The sequence below is a fragment of the Sordaria macrospora genome, chromosome 4 (assembly GCF_033870435.1).
Source record: "Sordaria macrospora chromosome 4, complete sequence".
In the NCBI taxonomy this organism is placed as follows: Eukaryota; Fungi; Ascomycota; class Sordariomycetes; order Sordariales; family Sordariaceae; genus Sordaria; species Sordaria macrospora.
This window is the reverse complement of record NC_089374.1, coordinates 1,801,858-1,823,604: the sequence shown is the minus strand read 5'-3', so window position 1 is coordinate 1,823,604 and position 21,747 is coordinate 1,801,858. Positions and strand designations below refer to the sequence as shown.

General features: G+C 53.2%; 6 protein-coding genes across 6 annotated transcripts; 4 read left to right on the top strand and 2 right to left on the bottom strand.

Annotated features, from left to right (window-relative positions):
• Positions 1-2: 2 nt before the first annotated feature.
• SMAC4_01939 (uncharacterized protein) lies at positions 3-1,661 on the bottom strand. The gene is made up of 4 exons (XM_003348870.2): positions 1,585-1,661; positions 1,365-1,522; positions 383-1,269; positions 3-311 (listed from the first exon to the last, which is right to left on the bottom strand). The coding sequence occupies exons 1-4, from the start codon at positions 1,624-1,626 to the stop codon at positions 187-189; spliced, it is 1,212 nt and encodes a 403-aa protein (XP_003348918.1). The 5' UTR covers positions 1,627-1,661; the 3' UTR covers positions 3-186.
• Positions 1,662-2,290: 629 nt separating this feature from the next.
• On the top strand, positions 2,291-5,099 carry SMAC4_01938 (uncharacterized protein). The gene is made up of 2 exons (XM_003348869.2): positions 2,291-3,891; positions 3,941-5,099. Exons 1-2 carry the CDS (start codon positions 2,992-2,994, stop codon positions 4,937-4,939), a joined length of 1,899 nt encoding a protein of 632 aa, XP_003348917.1. The 5' UTR covers positions 2,291-2,991; the 3' UTR covers positions 4,940-5,099.
• Positions 5,100-5,374: 275 nt separating this feature from the next.
• SMAC4_01937 (uncharacterized protein) lies at positions 5,375-7,365 on the top strand. Its single transcript, XM_003348868.2, has 2 exons — positions 5,375-6,273; positions 6,570-7,365. The coding sequence occupies exons 1-2, from the start codon at positions 5,479-5,481 to the stop codon at positions 7,320-7,322; spliced, it is 1,548 nt and encodes a 515-aa protein (XP_003348916.1). The 5' UTR covers positions 5,375-5,478; the 3' UTR covers positions 7,323-7,365.
• An 18-nt stretch (positions 7,366-7,383) lies between these two features.
• On the bottom strand, positions 7,384-9,448 carry SMAC4_01936 (uncharacterized protein). Its single transcript, XM_066089677.1, has 4 exons — positions 9,237-9,448; positions 8,975-9,177; positions 7,763-8,836; positions 7,384-7,694 (listed from the first exon to the last, which is right to left on the bottom strand). Exons 1-4 carry the CDS (start codon positions 9,306-9,308, stop codon positions 7,418-7,420), a joined length of 1,626 nt encoding a protein of 541 aa, XP_065946791.1. The 5' UTR covers positions 9,309-9,448; the 3' UTR covers positions 7,384-7,417.
• A 3,336-nt stretch (positions 9,449-12,784) lies between these two features.
• SMAC4_01934 (uncharacterized protein) lies at positions 12,785-17,647 on the top strand. Its single transcript, XM_003348865.2, has 4 exons — positions 12,785-14,710; positions 14,775-15,977; positions 16,443-16,513; positions 16,578-17,647. The coding sequence occupies exons 2-4, from the start codon at positions 15,309-15,311 to the stop codon at positions 17,428-17,430; spliced, it is 1,593 nt and encodes a 530-aa protein (XP_003348913.2). The 5' UTR covers positions 12,785-14,710; positions 14,775-15,308; the 3' UTR covers positions 17,431-17,647.
• A 1,132-nt stretch (positions 17,648-18,779) lies between these two features.
• On the top strand, positions 18,780-21,173 carry SMAC4_12101 (uncharacterized protein; the record flags this gene model as incomplete). The annotated part of the gene is made up of 1 exon (XM_066091056.1): positions 18,780-21,173. The coding sequence occupies one exon, from the start codon at positions 18,780-18,782 to the stop codon at positions 21,171-21,173; it is 2,394 nt and encodes a 797-aa protein (XP_065946790.1).
• Between the last annotated feature and the right edge of the window lie 574 nt (positions 21,174-21,747).

Sequence of the window (21,747 nt, the reverse complement as noted above, 5' to 3'; positions counted from 1 at the left end):
TAAAGTGTATGCTCTTTACAAAGTCACTTCAGGTGCAGATTGTGTGCGGTCGAGGTTTACTGGGGGAACATACGTACGACTCGCAACGAACTCCGGAGATGTATAGATTATGATAGACGTTTTATGATGGGATAAATAAAAAGACTTTGGGTACTAGACAGAAGCATACGGTGTTTGGGGTGCGCTTCACGCGCGAATGACACCACCGTTGCTGCTTTCGTACCAATCGTTCTGCAACCACTTGACAACCATGTCTCTAGCATCATGTGCCATCTTCGTATAACCAGGGTTGTCCTTCAGGTCGAACATGGCTATAAAACGTGTCAGTAATCGTTCGGCCTATCATGATTTCTTCAACCGGTCAAAAGGGGGGTGCAGTTACAAATGTGGGCCGAAACCTCGTCCATAGCCTTATTGTTGATAGCCTCCCTCCAGTCCCCAGCGGGATCCTTCTTGGGCAGGACGCAAAACGTCCGTTCATTGCCCATCACGGTCCCAACCATGCTCACTTCCTTTGACCCCGCGGCCCGTCCCAGCCGGGTGTAAAAGTTCCCGAATCCAACTCCAAGGTCTTTGTTGAGCCGTACCATGTACGCCACCCGGCGCCGCAGCTCCTCCCTTCTATAAAGCACGCCCACAAACTCGAGATGCGACGTCGCCCAGCTCACGCTCTGCGTAATCTGATCTCGATTGTAATACGCCGCCGCTCCACCAGCCGCCGCAGCAGCCGCAGCGCCGGCAACCATGGCGATCTTGCCCCAATTGCCCCAGGCACTGCCATTACTCTTCTGCTCCTCCTTCTTCTCCGGCGCCGGCAAAGCGGCTACTTGTCTTTGCTGCGTCGTGACATTAGATTGCGCCTGCACCCCCTTTGCTCCGAACAAGCTAGTTAAGCTACTCAGTTGCGACAGCGCCGCCGAAGCCGTTGCATAGTGGCCTTCTACGCCGTGGGCGAAGACGGCGGGCGCGATGCCCAGGTAGGGCGTATCGAAGCCGAGGACGCCCTGGATGTAAGGGAACATGAGCGAGTTGGGGCTCGGTGGCCGGTGGAGCGGCGCAGAGTTGGCGGTGCGATGCTCCAGCTTCGGGTCCTCGACGGCCGGGTCGGTGCTGCCGTGGATGGGCTTGTCCGAGGAGAGCTCGATGGCGGTTTCGGCGGCGACGATACCGCCCATGGAGTGGCCGACTAGGATGACGCGGACTGAAGGGTCGATAGTCGGCGAGGATGTGCCGGCGGCGACTTCGAGGTCGATGACTTTGTTCATGAGCCTGTGATGGGTTGAGAATGAGGATGTTAGTGGTGGTTTGGTTCAGGGCTTTCAGCATGTGACAGATAAGCAGACAGCGGTCGATGAGCAACATACCAATCGCGAAATCGCCCTACGCACTCGCCCAAGTCTCCTCGAGTCTCATATTTGGGGTATACGACGACATTGACGTTTATCTTGGGGAGGTCGGCCGCGACAAGCTGGCGGAGGTGCTCGGTGAAGGCATAGTTGTCGCCAAAGGTCGACTCACCCCCCTTTACACGATAAGGTTAGTTTGATGCGTTGGCTGGAGCGTCGCATAATGATCATAACATACCTTGAAGCCGTGGATGAAGCAGAGAAGTAATGTCTTCTTCATCCTTCTCCGGCATTGAGACTGATCAATGGAAGTGGTGCAAAGAGGATGTAGGGGAGGCTGCCCGAGGGAATGCGACAATGTGGATGTAAACTTTCCGCGTTGCCCCGGGCTGTCACGATCGTCATGTGCAGGGGGCCTGCAGGGCCAATGTGGGGGCGGGGCCGTCCTATGGAAGGGACCTCCAGGGGAAAGCTCCAGTGGATGCATGGACGCTCGGTCTCGAGTTCCGGTCTTTGACCAGAATCCCATCCTCCAGAATTCCGACATCCCCAGTTCACAGTCATCTATCATCCAAATACATCCTTGGTTAATTTTAAACCATCAGACCTTGACTTCAATGGAGGTATATGAAGTATTTAACAGCAGGAGGACTTTCTTCGACACAGGTATATCATATTAACATCATGGCATCTGGAGGCTGAGGCTCGGTATACATGCTGGACCAACATATCCTGCGAGCATTGAACCGTCCTGCTGATCCATTTGTACAGTATTAACTTGAAGGGCGAATTACTTGGAGACAGTGCCCGCTCATGGAATGACACAACACCCGCTTAATCCACAATGCGGCAGTCTAGCGGTCGAATACTCTGGTTCTCTAAAAGGCGCCTAGACTGATTGTGACGACTGACTTTTCCAACAGCTTGAATCCCTTGAATTCTGGCAACCAACAAGCCAACAGACCAACATGATATTGCGGCATGAGGGACGTATCTAGAGGTGAGCACTTGACCTTTAGTGGAGATCATCCCGTCTGAAAGCGGGTCCAAGGGATCGAAGTTTGGGTGTGATTCCTGCAGGTTGCATTTGCAATGTCCGGCCCTGCCACCGCCTCGTGCCAATCCCGCTACCGCACCCTTGAGCTCCCGTCCTCAGTGTTAAATAGGAGTCCGTGCTCAGCACCCCAGGCTCAACCAAGACGCGCCGAGTCGGCGACGTGCTTTTTCTCTTTCGCAACAAACGCAACCCCTTCATCCCTCCCCATCAATTGCCCTGCCTGGTTTCGGCTTCTCCGACTGCCCCAGGGTCAATACCACAATCAATCAACTATTTGGCATCACAATCATTCGAATCGACAAAAAGCACAGCATATCATGACCTGAGAGTTCTTTGACTTCGTGGAGCTACTTGGTTCCTTCTGTTCATCAATCCCATCATAGGCATTGTTCATAACTCCATTCATTTCCCATCTTTGCCTGCCAGCGTTTTCTCCCTGCGCTTGCGCCTCCCTCTCTTGCGCGCGATCCGTTAGATCCTCTCGTCCCGAACAGCGTCATCGATCAGTCCTGCACGACCTATTTCATCTTCGATACTCCCACTGGCGCACCCAGCAAGCTTCCTCGTCCCACCACGCTTCGTGCCACCATGTCGAACCCCGAACATAGCTTGGGGGTAACGCCTCCTATCTCGACCGCGCTGCCTACCGATGCCGAGAAACGACAGACCGACGCCCTTTTCAAAGAGCTGCGCGCGCAGGGCACGTTCGAAAGTCAGGCCGAAACTGAGAAGAGATGGGCGGTGCTCGCAGACCTCCAGCGCATCACTGACGAGTTTGTGAAGAGGGCCGCCCAGGAAAGTGAGCCGCACAACTCCATCCTCATTCGTGATGCTCGAGGCAGAATTTTCACCTATGGCAGCTTTCGCTTGGGTGTGTATGGGCCGGGATCCGATATCGATACCCTCGTCGTCGTACCCAAGTACGTCACTGTAAAGCAATACTTCGACATCTTCCCCAAGCTTCTCGAGGAAATGGCTCCCCCTGGCGCTATTACCGACCTGACCCCGGTACCCGAGGCTTTCGTTCCCATCATCAAGTTTGAGTACTCGGGCATCAGCATCGATCTTATCTTCTGTTCGATTCAGAGCCTTCGTCAACTTCCCGACGACAAAGAGTGGAACTTGAACAACAACAACCTCCTGCGCGGCTTGTCCGAAAACGAGGTGCGCTCGCTCAATGGAACACGCGTAACCGATGAGATCCTTGCGCTGGTCCCTGAAGAGAAAACATTCAAGCTTGCACTTCGCGCCATCAAGCTCTGGGCTCAGAGAAGGGCTATATATGCCAATATTATGGGTTATCCTGGTGGTGTGGCTTGGGCTATGCTGGTCGCCAGAGTATGCCAACTCTACCCGAAGGCGACTAGTGCTGTCGTTGTCCGGAAGTTCTTCACCATCATGCTCAACTGGCCGTGGCCGCTCCCGGTTCTCCTGAAGAATATCGAATACAACCAGTCCATTACGCGTGTAGCGGTGTGGAATCCCAAGGTAAGTCATCCCCTCAATATTGTCGCGCTGATGTCTCACCACAGACTAGATATACCCGAGTGATCGCAATCACAAGATGCCCATCATCACCCCGTCATACCCTTCCATGTGCGCAACACACAACGTTGGAAGGTCTTCAATGGCGGTAATTCAACAGGAGCTGGAACGCGGGGTGCAAATTGCCGAAGAGATCATGCTGGGTAAAAGGCCTTGGAAAGATCTGTTCGAGAAACACACCTTTTTTACCAATGGCTTCAAGTTTTACCTGACAGTCATTTCATCTGGTAGGACCAAAGAGGCGCAAAATACCTGGTCTGGTTTCGTCGAGTCAAGAGTGCGTGTTTTGGTCCAGAAGCTTGAGCTGCACCCTTCCATCGCCCTTGCACGCCCCTTCAACAAAGGTTACGACAGAGTGCACCGATGCAAGACAGATACTCAGGTCGAAGAGATCCAAACTGGAAACCTCTCATACATGGTCAAGCCGACGGATACAGCCACGAATGGGAACGCCAAGGACGAAAGCAAAGTTGAAGTCAAGGCGGAGATCAAGAAGGCGGACGGTGTTGCCCCGGATTCGGCTGTGCCGACTGTGAAGGAAGAGCCGAACGACGTGGTGCATCTAGGAACGGTACCTCTTAAGCCCGAGGAGACACCCGTAAAGCCCGAGGCCAAGGACGAAGACGATGGCAAGGTTAAGCTGGCGGATATACCGGAGAAGGAGCTGGAGATTGAGATTTATACCACTAACCATTACATCGGTCTGCAGCTGGTGGAGAAGGCTAAGTCTCTGGATCTGTCTAGAGAAGTGGACGACTTCAAGGCAATGTGCACTTCGAACGACATCTTCAAAGCAGAGTTGATGGGATTGACTATCCAACACGTTAGGAATTTCGATCTCCCCGATGACGTTTTCGAGCCTGGAGAGACGAAGCCTACGAAGCCGGTCAAGAAGAAGAAGCGTATGGCAGAGGGCGATCCTGCGAACGGCCCGATGGCCAAGCGACAACAGATGGCGACCGCGCCCCCGACCATCAAGAGCGAACAGTGATCGGAGGATACACAGACGGGTCTTGTTGGTGGCTACAACACGAATCAGTTGCTATGTGCGATCAGAATCACACGCGAGGTGTAGAGAAATGTATCTAAGATAGAGTTGCTAAATCTGCTAGACTAATAAATTTAGTTTTTCGGGGCATAAGTGCCCCATCAACTAAGTCAATGTCCCATCTCGCATGATATGACTCCTATGTTTTCTTTTGCTTCATTCAATGTTATATTAACAGCTCCCTTGCTTTATGGATTGTTTCTGCTGGTGAATTGAGCTGTGAGTTGTGCTTGACAAAACGCCATATGTACAAATGCCAGCAGCCAATCATGCTTGCACGTTGCCCCTGTAGATCGTCGCCCGTCCTCCAATATTTACACCGTAACACCCGTTTTGGTATTCCCCGTCTCAACCCAACATCTCACCGAGGAGAAAACCTCCTCTAGTACTTTCGCTGTGTAAACTCATACGAAGTACCTGAGTCAACTTCGAGGGACCACAATCACACAACGCCTCCAATTCCCATCCGATATGCAGCGATAATGCACCGGGAACCAAAGGCCAGTCGGGCGCTCCTCTCCGCGCCCTTTCCTCCGAATCCTCCTCATCATCTTCCCTCACCAGCATCCACACCTTCGCCATCATCGTCATCACCACGGCGCTTCAAGCGCTTCTGCAGTCTCCTACCCACATTAATAACAACATCCTACCGCGCGGTCCTTAGCTCCGTCTGTATCATGGCCGTCCTATTCTGGCTCGTCCACCTCCTCTTCTTCTCCCTCTTCCCAGATTTTACCACCGGCAACCCCTCAACAACATCTCCATCCTCACCACAAGAAGAACCCTCAGTAGCCGACCTGGCCCTCCAAAAGGTCCTCAAAGACGGCCGCCGGATCCTCGGCCCCTTCCCCTCCTCCTTCAACAAATCCGCCGCCGCCAAGCGTCGCGCCCAATGGATGACCCCCCTGCCCGATTCTATCCCTCTCACTGCCCTGAAAGCCATTCCGGGGACGCACGACAGCGCGACATGGAACTTTACTACCGAGACAAGGAACGCGATCCCTTCCAACCCGTCTTACCTGCCGGCGGAATGGTTTCGGTGTCAAAAAAGAAGCATCGTGGAGAGCTTGGAGGCGGGGATCAGGTTCTTTGATTTGAGGTATGCGGCACTTGAAGATGGTGGGAAGCAAGGAGAGGAAGGGATGAGGTTGGTGTTTTGGCATAAGATGGTGCTGTTGAGCGAAGTTGCGACGGTGGAGGATGTGTTGTTTGGGTTTTATGAATGGTTGGAGACGAGGGGGAAGGGGGAGACAGTGATGATTAGTTTGCAGTATGAGGTGAGTTTTTCTCTCGTTCTTTTTCTTTTGATTTTCTGTTCTTGGGGGAGGGGGATAGTGGTGTTGGTGTCTTGGTCATGATGGTGATGATGACCTGGGGCTTTCTTGGTGGTCTCGAATATGTATAGCCAAATTTGGTTATATGTAAATAAAAGGGGCCCGGCCATCATCTCAATCATCACTACGTATCCTTCCTCATACACTAATTACTCACTCACATCCTTCTCTTACACCATCACCCTCCTCCTACCAAGAAAACTCAGACAAACTAAACTAAACCAACAACCCAAATCCAGCACCCAACCCGCTCCAAAGCCTCCAACACCCCTCAAGTCCAACGCCTCCTACATTCCACGCTCACCACCCCCGCCGCCCGCCGTTTCATCTACCCCTCCCACTTCCTGCCTCCTACACTCGGCCACGCCCGCGGCAAGATCGTCCTCCTCAAACGCTTCGACTTGCCCGACCTGTCGTTAGACCAACAACTCGCCATACCAGGCCTCAACTTCTCTCCCTCGCTCTGGCCAGAAAACAACAGAGGGTTCGAGCTGGTTTACAACCAACTAGGACTCGACGACGACACCAAAGACGAAAACAAGAGGAGGAACGAGACGGCCTACATAGAAGATTACTTTGAGCCCAACGACCTGCCTAACCAGATGAACGGGACGGTGGAGGAGAACGTGGGCGCCAAGTGGGAGGCTGTGGAGGAGCACTTGAGAACGGCGGCCGCGGCTTCGCAGAGAAGTGAGGGGGAGGATGATGGACTGTGGATTACCTTCACGTCGGGGGAACATGTGTTGAATGAACCGAATATTACGCCGGAGGTTATGGCGTTGGGTCCGGAGGAGCAGCGGATGCCGGGGCGTAAGGTGGATGGTGGTAAGGGAGGGACGGTGAAGGGGGGAGTTAATGAGAAGTTGTTGGGGTTGTTGAAGGAGGGTGGATCGGATGGTTTAAGGGGGAAGAGGTTAGGTGTTGTGGTAATGGATTTTTGGGAGATGGAAGGGGAAGGCGATTTAATTGGGGCGCTGTTGGGTTTGGACTGATGGTTAGATACCTAGACTAGGTAGCAATCGCCTTGTCTGCTTCATCCTGAATTTTGCCTTGAACGTTTCTTCTGTTGTTGCTACATCTGAGCCGCTCAATCGTCATCGCCATCATCGCTTCCGCTCGACCACCCTTCATGATACTCATCAGCCATCTCCGCCAGCTCATTTCCAAGCTGCTCCCTGTCCTCCATTCCAATCGACCGAACGACCGTGGTCCTCAACAGCTTCAGCCTCTTGCACACCGAAGCATCCGTGGACAGACTGCTAGTGACGTTGAGGCCTCCTCCTCTCTTCAGTAGCTCACCATTGCCATCCTTGAAAATCTGTGGGAAGCTATCCAGAAGAGGGAAGCGAAGGGAGGTGTGATAACTGTATGAGAAGAACTTTGTTAGCGACAGACGACAAGCATGAAAAAAGAAAACGAAGGAAAAACGTACCTCCTCGTAACAGGCTCATACGAGCTCTTCCTGCGGAACCTCTCATCCTCCTCAGCCTCCTCAGCCTCCTGCGCCTCATCACCAACCTCATAACCTCTCGAGGTGATCACCTGGCTAAACATCCTCGGTCTGTTATCACCCCCACCACCACCGCCACGACGACGGATATAATCCAGCTGATCCGACGGAGTAAAGTTAATATCAAGGAACACTCCCTCCGGGTTCTCCTTCGCCATCACAGCCGCATGTCCACTCTGCTTCTGTTTGCCAAGCTGCCTCTGCCTGAGATCCGTCGAGCCTTCCTCTTCCTCTTCGTCTATCGGCTGCGGCGCAAAGCTCATCCCCAAGCTCGCCACATTCTGCTTGCCCATCGCATTAAGCGTATCAGCCAGCGTGCCCAGCGTATCCCTATTCGCCTTATCCCTCAAGCGGCTCGGAAGCGTGACGCTCTCCATGGCCGTAGCCAACAACGCAGTAGTATGCCACTGCGACCCGGCGTCCAGGGCCAACTTGGTCGGGTCCAGCGTAGCAAAGGGCACCGTGAACGGCACCACGACGCTCGCGTACTTGTACACCTCCGTCAGCGTGCGCGCCTTGTTGGCCAGTCGAAGGAGGCGCTTCTCCCTCGTCTGTCCCGGTTTGAAGGAGTCCCCATGCTCGTTGCCCCACACGAATACCGCCGTCTTGCCGTACTCATCCCGCACCCTCTCCAGGTACTTGACCGCAAAGCCGCCCCAGGCGTCGTCGATACCCGTCAGGACTTGGATGCCTTGCATCTGGTCGGCTTCTTCGATGAACGGGCGGAGGTCCCGGTCGAGAAGGTCGAATTCCTTGTCGAGAGAGGCGAATAGGTCTTCGCCTGTGGCGTAGCGCTCAAAGGGCATGATGGATGAGTTGAGCTCGTACTCGTTTAGTTGGACGACGGAGCGCGGGTGGTAGAAGACGCGGTTGAAGTCGGACCAGTAGCGGACTGAGTCTGTTGAGAGGGGGGCCGGTTCGAGGCCGGCGTCGAGGGACTGTTGGTAGGCGGATTGAGGGATGGTTGGCTGTTTTTGAAGGACGGTTGGGCCATTCCTATGGTTGAAGTGAGTCAGTCAGTTGGTGGATGGAGGAGGCGATGATGACCTTGATGGATGCTTGGGACATCGATCGAAGAATGAAAGAACCCGGTAAAAATGTCCGCCAGGCCAGAAAGAGGATTGCTCAACGTACCACAAAGCTTGAGGCGTCTGTCCCTCCTCGAGATTATTGTACAGCGCATTTGTCTTTGCCATGGACCCAAAGCCACCTTTCAGGTCGTAAATAACGGTCCGCGGCATGTAGGTCTCGGTGCCATCCGCGCCGATGCCGGGACGCCAGTGGATGTCATGGTTGACGGCTGACTCTTGATCTTCGGAATATGTGAAATATGACTCCTGGAGAATTTGTTAGTTCCTACTTGGGGTTTCAGGTGAGATCAATGACTTTTGCTTGCCTGGGCGTTCCAAAAATGGGTTGCTAGATAATTGCTCTGCTGCCCGAGCTGGAGCGTGATGATTTCGTGCATTACGTGGCAGTATCAAAGAAAAGGAAAATTCGAGTCAAGATGTGTCTGAATCAAAATAAAATCTCTATTTTTTGAGGGGAAAGTGGCCTTCAAGAGTGGTTGTTGAGTCTGGGTTTCGAATTCGTTTGTCGTCAGATGAAAAAGCGACAATGATGATGATGCCGATTGCCTGAAAGGAGCAAAGTGCAATGCTACTGAAACCCTAACCCTGGTCATGCTCGGCTCAGGGGCCGACATCATCATCGCCAAAACAGTTCCTCTGTTCCTTATCATATTTCACTCTTTCAGATATCAAGACCCAAAAATTGCTTGTCGCATCTACCAGTAATCTAAATCTAGCAATACATGTAACTTATTGACGAGACTTCTAGGTACTGTACAGTTACTGACCCCAATAGGTCAAGTAGATGATTTTTGTGTGAGGTATGTCTTGGAAGCCCTTGATAACAGGCAAAAAAAGAAAACGGACAAGAAGACTGTACTGCTGTAAGGGCTGCGAGAATAGCTCGAATATTTGATACAGGATATTGAACGGAATAGCAAAATCATCATACAAAAGAAAACACAAAAGGCCCATTCATTTCATTGCTCCCTCGTCTAAATCCCCTTTAAAAAAAACCCGTCTAAAAAGCCCCCATTTTCTATGACCAAAGCAGCCCGAGACTCCAGAAGAAGAAAAGGCAAAGAAGTCCCCAGGTCCGCACCCGCTATACAAGAGACACGCTAAACATGCCAAAAGAGCGTGCAAGAAGGAGAGAGTGAAATCCAAGTCATGCTATAGATGCAAGTCGTCGTCTACTCGCGAGAAACGTCACGGCCGAAGAGCTTGGACTTGACCCAGTCATTGATGACAAGGAGACGGTTGCGAGCTGGCAGGATATGTTAGTTATACTGTTCCTAAAACAAGCGAGGACATTTCCAAGAGAAAACTTACTGCTGAAACACATGGACAAGTAGGCACTCCTCCAGAAGAGAAAGGTGAGGCTGCCACCGGAGGCAAGGTTTCCGTTGAACCAGCTCACATCAGCAACGGCCTTCTCGCTTCCGATGTAGGCAAGAGAACCCTGGTGAGAGTAGTGGAAGGGCTTGATGTCCTTGATGCGGCGGAGCTGGCGCTCGTGCTCCTCAATCTCCTTCGAGATCTCGGCGGCGTTGCCAGGCTGAAGGTTGAGGGAACCGCTGAGCTCGCGGACGCGCTGCTCAAGGACCTCGGTGCGGGCCATGTTGTTGAAGAGACCAGCCAGGAAGTTACCCTCCTGAGAGGCAACCTGGGCGGTAGGGGCGTATCCAGCAACGGCGCAGTCACCGACAGCCCAGATATCGCGGGTACCCTGGACAACGAGGTACTCGTTCACGGCAAGACCGCGGCGAGAGTCCTTCTGGGCAGGGATGCGCTCCATGAGGTCCTTGACGACGGGGCGAACAGCGTTGCCAGTGGCCCAGACGAGGAGACCATAGGGGAGAGTGATCTTCTCACGGGTACCATCGGGCTTGCTGATCTCAGCCTCGACGGTCTTGTCGGTGACCTTCTTGACCATGGTCTTGGTCATGATGTCGATCTTCTCCTCCTTGAAAGTGCTCTCGGTGTACTCGATCAGCTGCTTGGAGAAGCTGGGAAGGACGTTGGGAAGAGCCTCGATGAGGGTGACGCGGAAGCGGTCAGCAATATCGGGAATGAGCTTCTTGATGTCCTCCTCGAAGAAATCCTGGAGCTCGCCAGCGAACTCAACACCAGTGGGACCACCACCAACGACAACCATGTGCAGAAGACGGTCAATCTCCTCCTGGGACTGGCCCTTGAAAGCGGCAGTCTCGACGCAGTCCATGATCTTCTTGCGAATGCGCTGGGCATCACCAATCTCCTTGAGGAAGCAGGTGTGCTCACGGACACCGGGAATGCCAAAGGTGGCGTTCTCAGCACCGACACCAACCACTAGCATGTCGTAGGGGATCTCGGTCTCGATCACGTCGCCGCGAATCTCGGAGGTATCGAGGACGCGGACGACCTTGCGCTCGGGGTCAACGGAGCTGGCCTCAGCCTCGTAGAACTTGACGTTGGCCTTCTTGTGGCGCAGAATGGTGCGGATGGGCTCCATGATGGAACGGTGCTCGATCAGACCGGTCGTGCATGACGGGAGCAAGGGGGTAAAGAGGAAGTAGTTGCGGGGCGAGATGACGATGACATTGTAGTGCTCAGTGTCGAGCTTCTTGAGAAGAGAGACAGAGCCCCAGCCAGTGCCTGAAAGAGATCAGTCAGTCAGTATGAACTCGTAGAGGGAAGAGAAAGCGCATGGCGCAAGGATGCGCGTATGACTCTCTCGTCTGCGCAAGAGTTAAAACTCACCAAGAACAACGAGGGTCTTCTTGGACGGGTCAGGCTCAACCTGAGGACCAGGGTTTCTCTCCTCGTAGACACCCCAGCCGACATAGGCGATACCGGCGAGGGAAGCGAGAAGAGGTGCCCTCCAGAGCCACCTCAACTTGCGAAACCGGCGACGCTCCTTGGGGGGCTCGGGGAGAGCAGGAGTGGTCTCTGTGTGGGCGCGACGGATCTGCTGAGTGACAGCAACCTGCCTAGACTCAGAGATGAGGGCGCGACGAGGCGCAGAGCTGAGAAGGCGGGAAATGGCCTGGGTCTGGAGACGGGCAACGCCCATGGAGGGGGCCGAAAGCCTGCCCAGAGCTCTGGATGTGGACGCCATGGTTGGTCGTTTAGTCGTTTTTTGAATTGACGAGCGTGACGACGCGGTATGGGGATGGCGACCTGGATGGCCTCGAAAGGGGAGGTAGGGAACACGGAGGGAGGGGTAAAAATTAGGTGTGCTTAGGTGAGAAAAGGAGGAAAAGGAAGCAAAATGGAAGGATTCTGAAGGGGAGGTGGGGGATAAGAAAAGTTGAAGCTCTAGCAAAAAGGTTACGGGCGGCGTGATAAGCGAGTCAGCTAGGATTGGTTGCTTGGCCTTGTAATAGGAGTCTGAGTAGGAGTGACTCTTTTTAGCCTCTCTTCACTGGCGGCCGTCTTATTTTCTTCTTCCAATCTTGCAACCTTGACTTGGGCTAAAAATGCGCGTACCCGTGTCTGAGCTACACCGAATCCAGGACCCAAGAAAAAATAAGGCCAAACCTGAGTTCTGGTTAAAACAAATTCCCGGGTTCTCGATTCGTCCCACCTTCCTGGTTCTTACTAGTCCTCCTCATCTCCCATCGGCGCAGTCCATGCCGTCCTCCCGTCACTGTAGGAAGTTGCCGTACAACGGGGGTGGGAGCGAGCCAAGCATTTCAGCGAAAACAGCCTCGGGACCCCCCAAACACCCCCAACTGCCCACTGGACTCTGACTGATCCTAGATCGAGGGGATTGTCTTGTGTCTGCAAAGGCTTCAGGAGCGATCCATGATGGAAGGAACCCGCCCGGGTGGGACCTCTCTATCGGGCCTTAAACCCTCTGCAAGGAGTGCCCTATTCCCTATCAGGTTGGCGGGTTTTGTGGGTTTTTTGGCCAAGTCGACCATCAATCCCATTGATGCAAAACTCGAGAGCCTCACGTCATACAAATTTTGCGATTGGACCGGCAGATGAGACTTGTTTCTTTGCCTCTCGTCTCAGGATCAGCCCGGTGGCTTTTTGCCAAGTCATCCAGGGCAAGAAGACATAAGTTTAAAAAGGAGAGCAAAAGACCTTCTTCTTTCAGCTTTGAGCAATCGGAGACGGCGAGAGTGAAACGGGGCGGTAGGTTCTATCGGGGCCAGTGCCGTCGGCCAGCATCGACCACCTAGCTAGCAACGGTCTGGCCGCTTGGTGATGGTACCATTGCGATGGAGCACATAGGAAAAAGAGCCAGCGAGCCAAGACGGAGGGAACTTAGCCATATCAACCGTCAGCACTTTGAGCAGGGGTGGTCGCTGCGGCTCTGGCATTCGATGGCATTTATCCCATCTGCTTGATGCGAACTTCCCCCTGCGTTCGACCACTTGTCAAACGGGTCAAAACAGACTGGATGACAGAGAATGCGCAGTGGCGTGAAGGCACATGTCAAAGCAACAGATGCCTCGAGCGCCGCCCAGGATATGTCACATGCAATGCCGTCTCAACATTGGGGTCGGACGGTTTCGGTCTTGGGAGCCCGAGTCGTGCACTTGTGAAAGTTGGACCAGGCTTTCCACTCCCATAAGCAGAGCTCCGAACATCGCAATCGAGAGGAAGCTGAAGCATGTGGGAGCAGTGGCAGATGTGCAGTATCGTCACCTCGACAGTCGGTACCGGGCCGGTGGTCGGGGTGCCAAGAAGGAAGAAGTGCCCGGTCCGGCCTCAACCCCTGCACGGAGCCAACGGGCACCTCACCTCACTACAATGTCCGAGTCCACCTAGCACGACACAGCAGCAGGCACCACGGTCTGCACCGACGGGATTTTGCCGAGTGTTCCATCCCAATCCCGCGCTCCCATCCACCCGGCATTAGAATGGTGGTGCAGTGGCATCTTCGGTTGCATCTCACAGAATGGAATGTCGTACCGTACGCAGTGATGCTCCTGGTGGTGTCAGTGGTGATGATGCAGTGCAGTTGTTGCAGGGAATTTTATGGGCCGCTAAAATAGCCAGAGGGGCCAAGGCTCCTCCCACTGTGGGCTCTTGATGGTCCACCTGGCTAAACGCCGAACTTTGCAAAACACTGTTGCAACCTCGACGGCAGAGACGGAACTTGAATGGGATCTCGGGATTGTCAGTCGAAGGCTCTCGGTATCTCTGTGATGGATGTTGAAGAGGATGACATTTCGAAGTTGAGACACGCTGCGTTCTTGCCTGAACAAGCAATGTTCTTGCCCATGATGACGGCTTCCATGTCATCATAAATGGAAGGTACCTCGACGGTGTGGATGCCCTCCTGCCTTACCCGATTGAAACTCTAAAGTCACAAATGCCTCGAGTCATGAACTCCGGGGAAGGTGTGTTTGATCGCCCTTTGCCCTTGTTCCTTCCCTTTACAAGCTCGTGAACAACCCCGCCAGGCTCTTTGAACCCTGGAACGGCCCAGCAATCTTCTGAGGCTGAGGTGAAACGATATCTGCCGGGGCGGATGAGACGACAGTCAGTGCACCCTCCCAACACTTCCAAGCAACATTTAGTTTCTACACTACAACATCGATCGCTTCACTTGGCAAGACCCTGCCCAGACATCTTTAAGTTGCGCGGCGACGACATGAGGCGGCACATCTCATACACTACCACCATTCAGGTAGCATCCCGTCTTTGCTCTGGTCTCGACCGTTCCCGTCTCCGACCAATCTATCTTCACGTTGACCCTCCTTCCAATCTCGATATCTGGACTCCACGGATCTCTGTTGGGATACAGCTCTGTCCTATGGATAGCAGATGACGTTCCAAAGCTTGTCTCCCGTTACCAGAAGTATGTGGCTGCCTACCATGGTAACAAGGACGAAGATCCGGAGCTTCTCACTGATAAAGCATAGATTAAGCACAGCTGTCCACTCCAGAACATAAGAGTGGTCGAGCAGACACTGTCCTCGCAGCTTGTCGCCGCGAGGCCTCCTGGTTGAGGGGGTGAGGCGGCTCGGGCCCGAAAGAGTTTACCTCTGTCATGCGCCGGCAACGCGCCAAGGTAGACGAACTCTTTGAGGAGTCGAGTTTCGATCGTTGCATTGTGTTGCTAATACCACCTCTGTTCTACTTGAGCTGACACTCCTCATCCATCTCCTTCTCTTTCTCTTCTCTCTTGCTGCTGTAGCCAGGCTGGCCTGCTACTTCAAGTCTTATATACACATCATTTTTTGTTTGGCTTTTAGCACTAATTATAATAACCAGATGTTGATAACTTCTTTTTCCCTGCTTGGTATTTCATCTTCTGTTTGTGAGCCACCTTGATGCTATTCCTCACTCATATTCATGACCACGACATCGATGGCATATCAAGCCTGCCCCCTGCATCGAGTTCATGTGTACATCAATCGGCTTCCCCAGAAACCAGAACAGCCTGAGGATGCGGAATGGCACCATTTGCTCTGCCTGGAGGGAGCGAGACACGGGACGGGACGAGAAAAAGTCCTGTGACGATTCGGGGTTCTTTGATCGGAGGAGGCAGCGACGAGGCTGGGCGTACAGATGGCGGGAACCCAGTTCATCTATCCCGGGCAAGTTACCGCACAAGGACTACTACTTATAGCGGCAAAAGCACGGTGATACAGGGCGATGAGACAAACGACGCCACTGGTAATGGAAGGGGGGGCGGTGATAGAGGGAAGGAGACTAATTCAAACGACATGGGGGGTGCCGACAACAACAATGAGGCGGGCGGGAAGACAGGATGCGGCAAGTTCAATATCTTTTGCAGGGGCAACAGAACAAATGGAAAAGGCCGAAACAATAATGGCGACGGTTGGGACAAAGGAGGCGGAAAGGAAAAGGACAGCGGGAATGGCGACGGCAACAGCAGTTCTAGACCTAATAAACCGGAGAGCACCACCATAATATCGCCAACCCCGGGTCCAACGTCGCTTTCGCTGGTTTCCGGACAAACTCAGGCTCCAACTCTGTCTCTCCCGGCAGACCTTTCTCTCAGCTCGATGGAGTCATCTTCACTCAAGGTTTCTCCATCCTTTACAACCAGTTATGTCCCTGAAGCAACCAAACCGAACCAGGCAACGTGGACACCTGAGGTGAGCTTCCATGGCCATCATTCTTACTTTTCAGTCCACTAACAGCAGGAGTAGCTTATTGATCCGGCTACCATGACTGAGCCCATTCCTTCTAATCCTGGGCCAGACAATGTTATATATCCCTCAAAATCCACAAAGGTACAAACTGCGGTCGTAAGCGTCACCAGCGCTTCTCCCATGGGTTCTACTACGAGTCCACCAGACGTACCATCCTCGTCGTCAACGGGCGTTCCAGATGTTCGTCAACAAAGCATTAGTACAGGTAGCAACACGGCCGATCCGCAAAGGGTGGAAAATAATAGAGTTGAAGCTGCTGGAACCACCTTCGATAAGACTGATGAACGCGTTCTCATCTCAGTAGGATCAATTGGTACTCATTCTTGTCAACTCGAAAATCAAAGAGCAATCGCTAACATCTGTCGTAGGTGGTTTTGTCCTGGTTTGCTTTCTGATCTGGATTATTAGGAAAGCAATCAGAAGAGCAGCGCTGCCTCAGTCAAAAGAAACCCGAGGCAAGCGTGGTGGGATATTCTCAGGTCTTTCAGCAAAAACGGCCATTTTCAAGCGAAGAGATTGGCAAAACTTGAATGACAGTTCTAGGGCCTTGAATGAACCATCATCGGTAACAGAGAGGACCAAGACTGTTGCAGATAGCGAGAGTGTCGGAAGCCTCTGCTCGTACGAAAAGGTGAATGAGTTGCTGCCTCAACCACACACGCCGGGTATCGAGATTCAATACCAGCAGCCCAGTCCTGTTCATCAACACTGCGGAAGTCCCTTACCATATGCGACATTTGCAAATTTCGTCTACCCGGCAAATATCGCGGATCCGCGCAACTTGGCACCTGCCGCGATGTACTCTCATCAGGCCGGACAATTCAGCACTTCCTCCAACCGTTCACAGGATGGATCTCTCGGGACGACACTGGTTTCGAACGGAGCAGGAGAAATACAGTATGTCAACCACCTTGATTCGAAGCACCTGATATCACCCTGCAGTCCATTCCAAGGTCCAGGCCAACGCATGAGCGATATGTCCTCGCTCTCATCCGGCTTTGGCGACGGAGAGTTCATCATGCGGGGACAGATTCTCCAGCCACCCCTACCGGCCGCCATAGCCTACCCGTCTTCGCCCACCGGCACTACAAACCGATTCTCTGAATTATCAACGCAGCAAGGAGGAGGTAAAAGGGACACGATGTATACGGAGGCCAGCGAAGACACGCCGGCACGTTTCCGAAGTCTGAATTCGTGGGTTGCTCAGCAAAGCAGCCGTGTCAATCGCGGACAAAAGCGGGACGAGGCTTCATATCTGGCTTCGGTGCCACAACTGCCATGTCAGCCTGGAGTTCCTGGCATCCATAATCCGCTGGTCGAGCAGACGTTTAATTTGATGAGGGATAACGAGAAGCCGCGGCCAGTGGAGGAGATAATCATCCAGATGCGATTATGAGGTGTTATATAGGTTTATATAAAGTGGATTGGTTAAATTTGGCCCCGACTAATGATCCTTGGAGGCGGTTTCTGTTCCGAATAGCTGGGCTGCAATCATTCAGATATCTTGCAGCTGACAACTGAAGTGATTTGGGACTTGATCGCATGGGCATCCTACGGATTCCATGTTAACAGATTTAAGTCAGTACATGAAACTGAATCAGATACTACCGCTGGAAAGAACGCTTTCTCGACGCATTATGAGTGCATCATGACAACTCATTGCCCAACATTCCCATTCATAAGAAGCAAACCGGCGAACAGATCGTCATCGATGAAAGAATTCCGTACGAAGCTTGGCGCATTGTGCTACCTCGTGCCTTTGTCTGCATTTACTACCTCCATAGACGAGTTTCATTGCATGACGGCTCCAGGGCATGCTTCCTCTTGGCTACATGGTTAAGACGGCACGGACGGCATCTTTGTTGTTGTTCTGCAGACAACTCGGGCATCTTTGGATGTCTGGTGTAAGTGAGGTGAGGCTGCCCGTTGGTTCCCCGCTATGATCATTACCAAGTGGCCCATCAAGCACATGGCCAGCCGTAGGGGCTCCAGGGGTACGTAGGGAATGGAGCTGTTAGTGCCCCTGTAGACCCCTGTAGTGTAGAAGCCCCTGAGCAATGGACACCCACTGTATGGACAATGGGTCCCGAGATATGACGTCAACAAGGGCATCAGCCAAGGAGCAACAACAACATGGATGTCGCAGCAGGTTACACTACACTCTTCTTTCCTTGTATGGTTTCCATCGATGTCAGTTGTCGTCAGGGCCGTCTGGATTTAGGTCAAGTTCCGTCTTGTTGATAACAAATTTCGTGGGTTAAAGATCGTTCCTAAAATACAGAAAGCTACCTATATCCACAACCTCTGCGCACAGGAACCTGAACAGAAGCAGAAGCAGAAGAAGCAACGATAAGCCCGAACGACAACTTGAATCATTAGATTACAAAAGATCAACGAGACCACGAAGAACATCTCCTCCAAGAACAACCTGGGGAACTGGTACGGACTGCTAGACGTACACACGACAGTCTACGCCAATCGAACTTCGGAATTGTCGATCTTGTGCCTACCATCTACGCTATTACCTACGAGTACCTACTTTAAACCCATACTGCCACTTGGACTTACATGGCGATACGATCGCCCTTCTACTTGACCCATCATTCACCGCTGCCAACCGTCACCATATCCTCGACAGTGGTATCTGTATAGAGCCCGGCTACATACACACACTTTCTCTCAGCTTCTTCATCCGCAGGATACCCACCACCTCCATAACGAACCATACACGACGACATTACCACAATGGGCGGATCAGCGCATCACGAACCCTTCAAGGCCCTCGGTCCCGTCTCCTGGCCCACCGACCTCGCCGGCCGTCCTGACTCCGACCTACAAGCCCTCCTAACCTTGACCTTCTCCGACGCCCAAACCCTCGTCGACTCGATCCCGATACCACCCAGCGTCGCAGCCGCCCACAAGACCGCCGCCGGTCGCACCCGCTCAGCCACCGACTCGGTCGTAACCAGCCATCACACAACTGGCTCCCACCAGCACCCTCCCAAGCTCTCAGCAGAAGCAGCCGAAACAGCCACCAAGCTGCGCAAAGAGTGGAAGGAGTGCAAGGTTTCCTCCCCGAAAGAGAACCCGCTCGGCATTAACGTGTACAAGCTCTCATCGAAGGACGGAAAGGGCGCCTGGTTCGCTCGGAGGAGCGTCCATAAGGACATGAGCTTTGATAAGTGGAGAGCTGGCTTGGAAAGGGAGTTTGTCGAGAGCATTAAACGGTACCAGGAGAATGGGACGGAGCCGGGGACGGGGAATATTAGAGGTATTGGGGGAGAGAGGAGGATTGAGCGCGTGAGGGTTGGCGCAGGCGGAGGGGAGAGTAATGGCAGACAAGAACAAGAGCAGGGAGCTGGGGTAGAAGGGAAGTTGGAGGTGTTTTTGGTGAGCGCCAGATTTCCTGGGCCGACTACGCCTAGGGACTTTGTCACTTGTTTGATGATGCCCGGGCATGGGAATGCCCCTTCGAAAAAGGGAGGACCGAGACAGCCGAGACAGTTCATGTTGGTGTCAAGACCTTGCGAACACCCCGATGCGCCGGCTCGGTCGAACTTTATCCGGGGACAGTACGAGTCTGTCGAGGTCATCAGGGAGATTCCGCTGGACAGGCCGTTGAGAAAGACAAAGTCTTCTACGGAACTTAGTAGGGAGGAGTTTCACGAGGTGAAGGATGCGCTGGACCAGGCGGGCGTGGATGATATCAAGAAGGAGGCTGTGCTGCGGTCTGCTAAGCAAGCGTCCGCGGCAGCGGCTGATGGCGCTGATGATCGTGGCAGATCGTCTTTTAAGGGTGATGAGGATGATCAGCAGTTTGCTGTTGAGTGGCTCATGGTGACACGCAGTGATCCCGGAGGCAGCGTGCCTAGGTTCATGGTCGAAAGAGGAACTCCTGGCGGTATAACTAATGATGCCGCGCGTTTCGTGGATTGGCTGTCGACCATGAGTATTGAGGAGCTTACCGGAAGCAGCGATGACGAGGTGCCGGAGAAGACCATCGAGACTGTCCCAACGCCTGGCGCCACTACGACGGCACCAAACCAGATTAAGCGCAAGGAGGTTCCCGTACAACAGAAAAGAGCTCCTGGAGTTGATAAGGTCAACCATGCTCAATCTCCGTTACGGCAGACAGAGGCTGTTGAGGAAGAAACCCCTGCTTCACAGTCGAGTGGCCTCTACGGTATGTTGACCGGCGCTCTCGGTGCAGCAGGCAATGCCGTAGCCAACAAAGTATCCAACTTTGCCGGCACCACCAACGACACGGAAGACGACACCGCTTCACTTGCTTCCTCCACCTCTTCCTCTGACATTGAAAGCGACACCTCATCCATCCGCAGCTTCGTTTCCGCGACAGAAGGAGAAGGTCACGCCGTCAACGCATCCGGTCAATCCGTCGCAGCTAACGGCGTCAACGACGACATTACCAACGATCTCACCAATGCGACATCAATCCGCTCCGACCTCTCTGCCACGGAATCTGCCTCTTCCCTTCAGCCCATCACCACCGGCGAAAACGGCAGCATCCATCTCCCTGACCACTACTCCGCCCGGCGCGAGAAGCATGAAAAGGAACTCCGCAAGCTCGAGGAGCGCCACCGCAAGGCCGAAGAGAAACTGCACCGTCTCCAAGCCAAACAAGCCGCCAAGCGGCGCGAGCAGGAAGAGAAGGGACTCGCCGCCGCCGCAGCCGCCGCCGCCCTTGACGATGACACCGCCTCCAAGCACAGCAAGAGCAGCAAGGCGGCGCATGAGGACGCTCGCCTCGCCAAGTTGCGCGAGAAACACGAGCGCGAGATTGCCAAGCAAGAAGAAAAATACCAGCGCGAGCTGACGAGACTGGAACAGCACCGGCTGCGGGAGGAGCGCAAGGCGAAGGAGAAGTTGAGGAAGGCGGCCGAAAAAGAAGAAAAGGCGAACGTGTTGAGGGAGATGGAGAAGGTGAAAGCCGAGAGGGACCTGGCGCTGAGGCAGATGGAGATGCTTAGAGAGCAGGTGGGCGAGTTGCAGAGGCAGAACACCATGCTGGCGGCCAGGTTGGGCAAGTATGAGGGGCCTGCGGCTGGAAGTGAAGCCGCCGTTGTAGGAGAAAGTCAAGCTCCAGTGGTTAAGAACGGCAACGGCGTTGTAGGGGCGTAGGGTGAAACAACAACAGCAGTACCTCGCTGGTCGAGGAGAGGAAGTATTTCGGGTAGAGGAAGCAGTTCAGGGAGAGGTGGGAGAGGAGGGATCGTTAGGATGGGGATGATGAAGAGGAGGATGACGGGTTGATGAAATGGTGGTTGGTTTTTTATGAATGGTTTATGAGCATACGAGGAGGGTATACCTCTTCTTGGTTGCAGTAATGATTATTGCTAGTCACGATTGTTGTTACCTGAGATATCAGTTTCTTGTTGTTGCAAGACGGTCCTTTTTGTGCTAGGCAATGCTATCAGCGTTACGTTATCAAGAGAATACACCGGATATCAACATCTCTTCAACCCCTGGTATTATGTATGAATTGCACCGCAAGTGAGGTAAACGCAAGTCGATACCAGCTCAAAGAGAAAAAAACGACGGCAACAACGAAACTTCCTTCCAAAGCACATTTCCCTAAAGTATTATCATCATCTTATCCAAGTCATCACACCCATACATATCATATCATACAAAAATTATCCAAGAACCTCGCGCGGGTATCTCCAACTTCATATCGTAACTCTTCCGCATACCT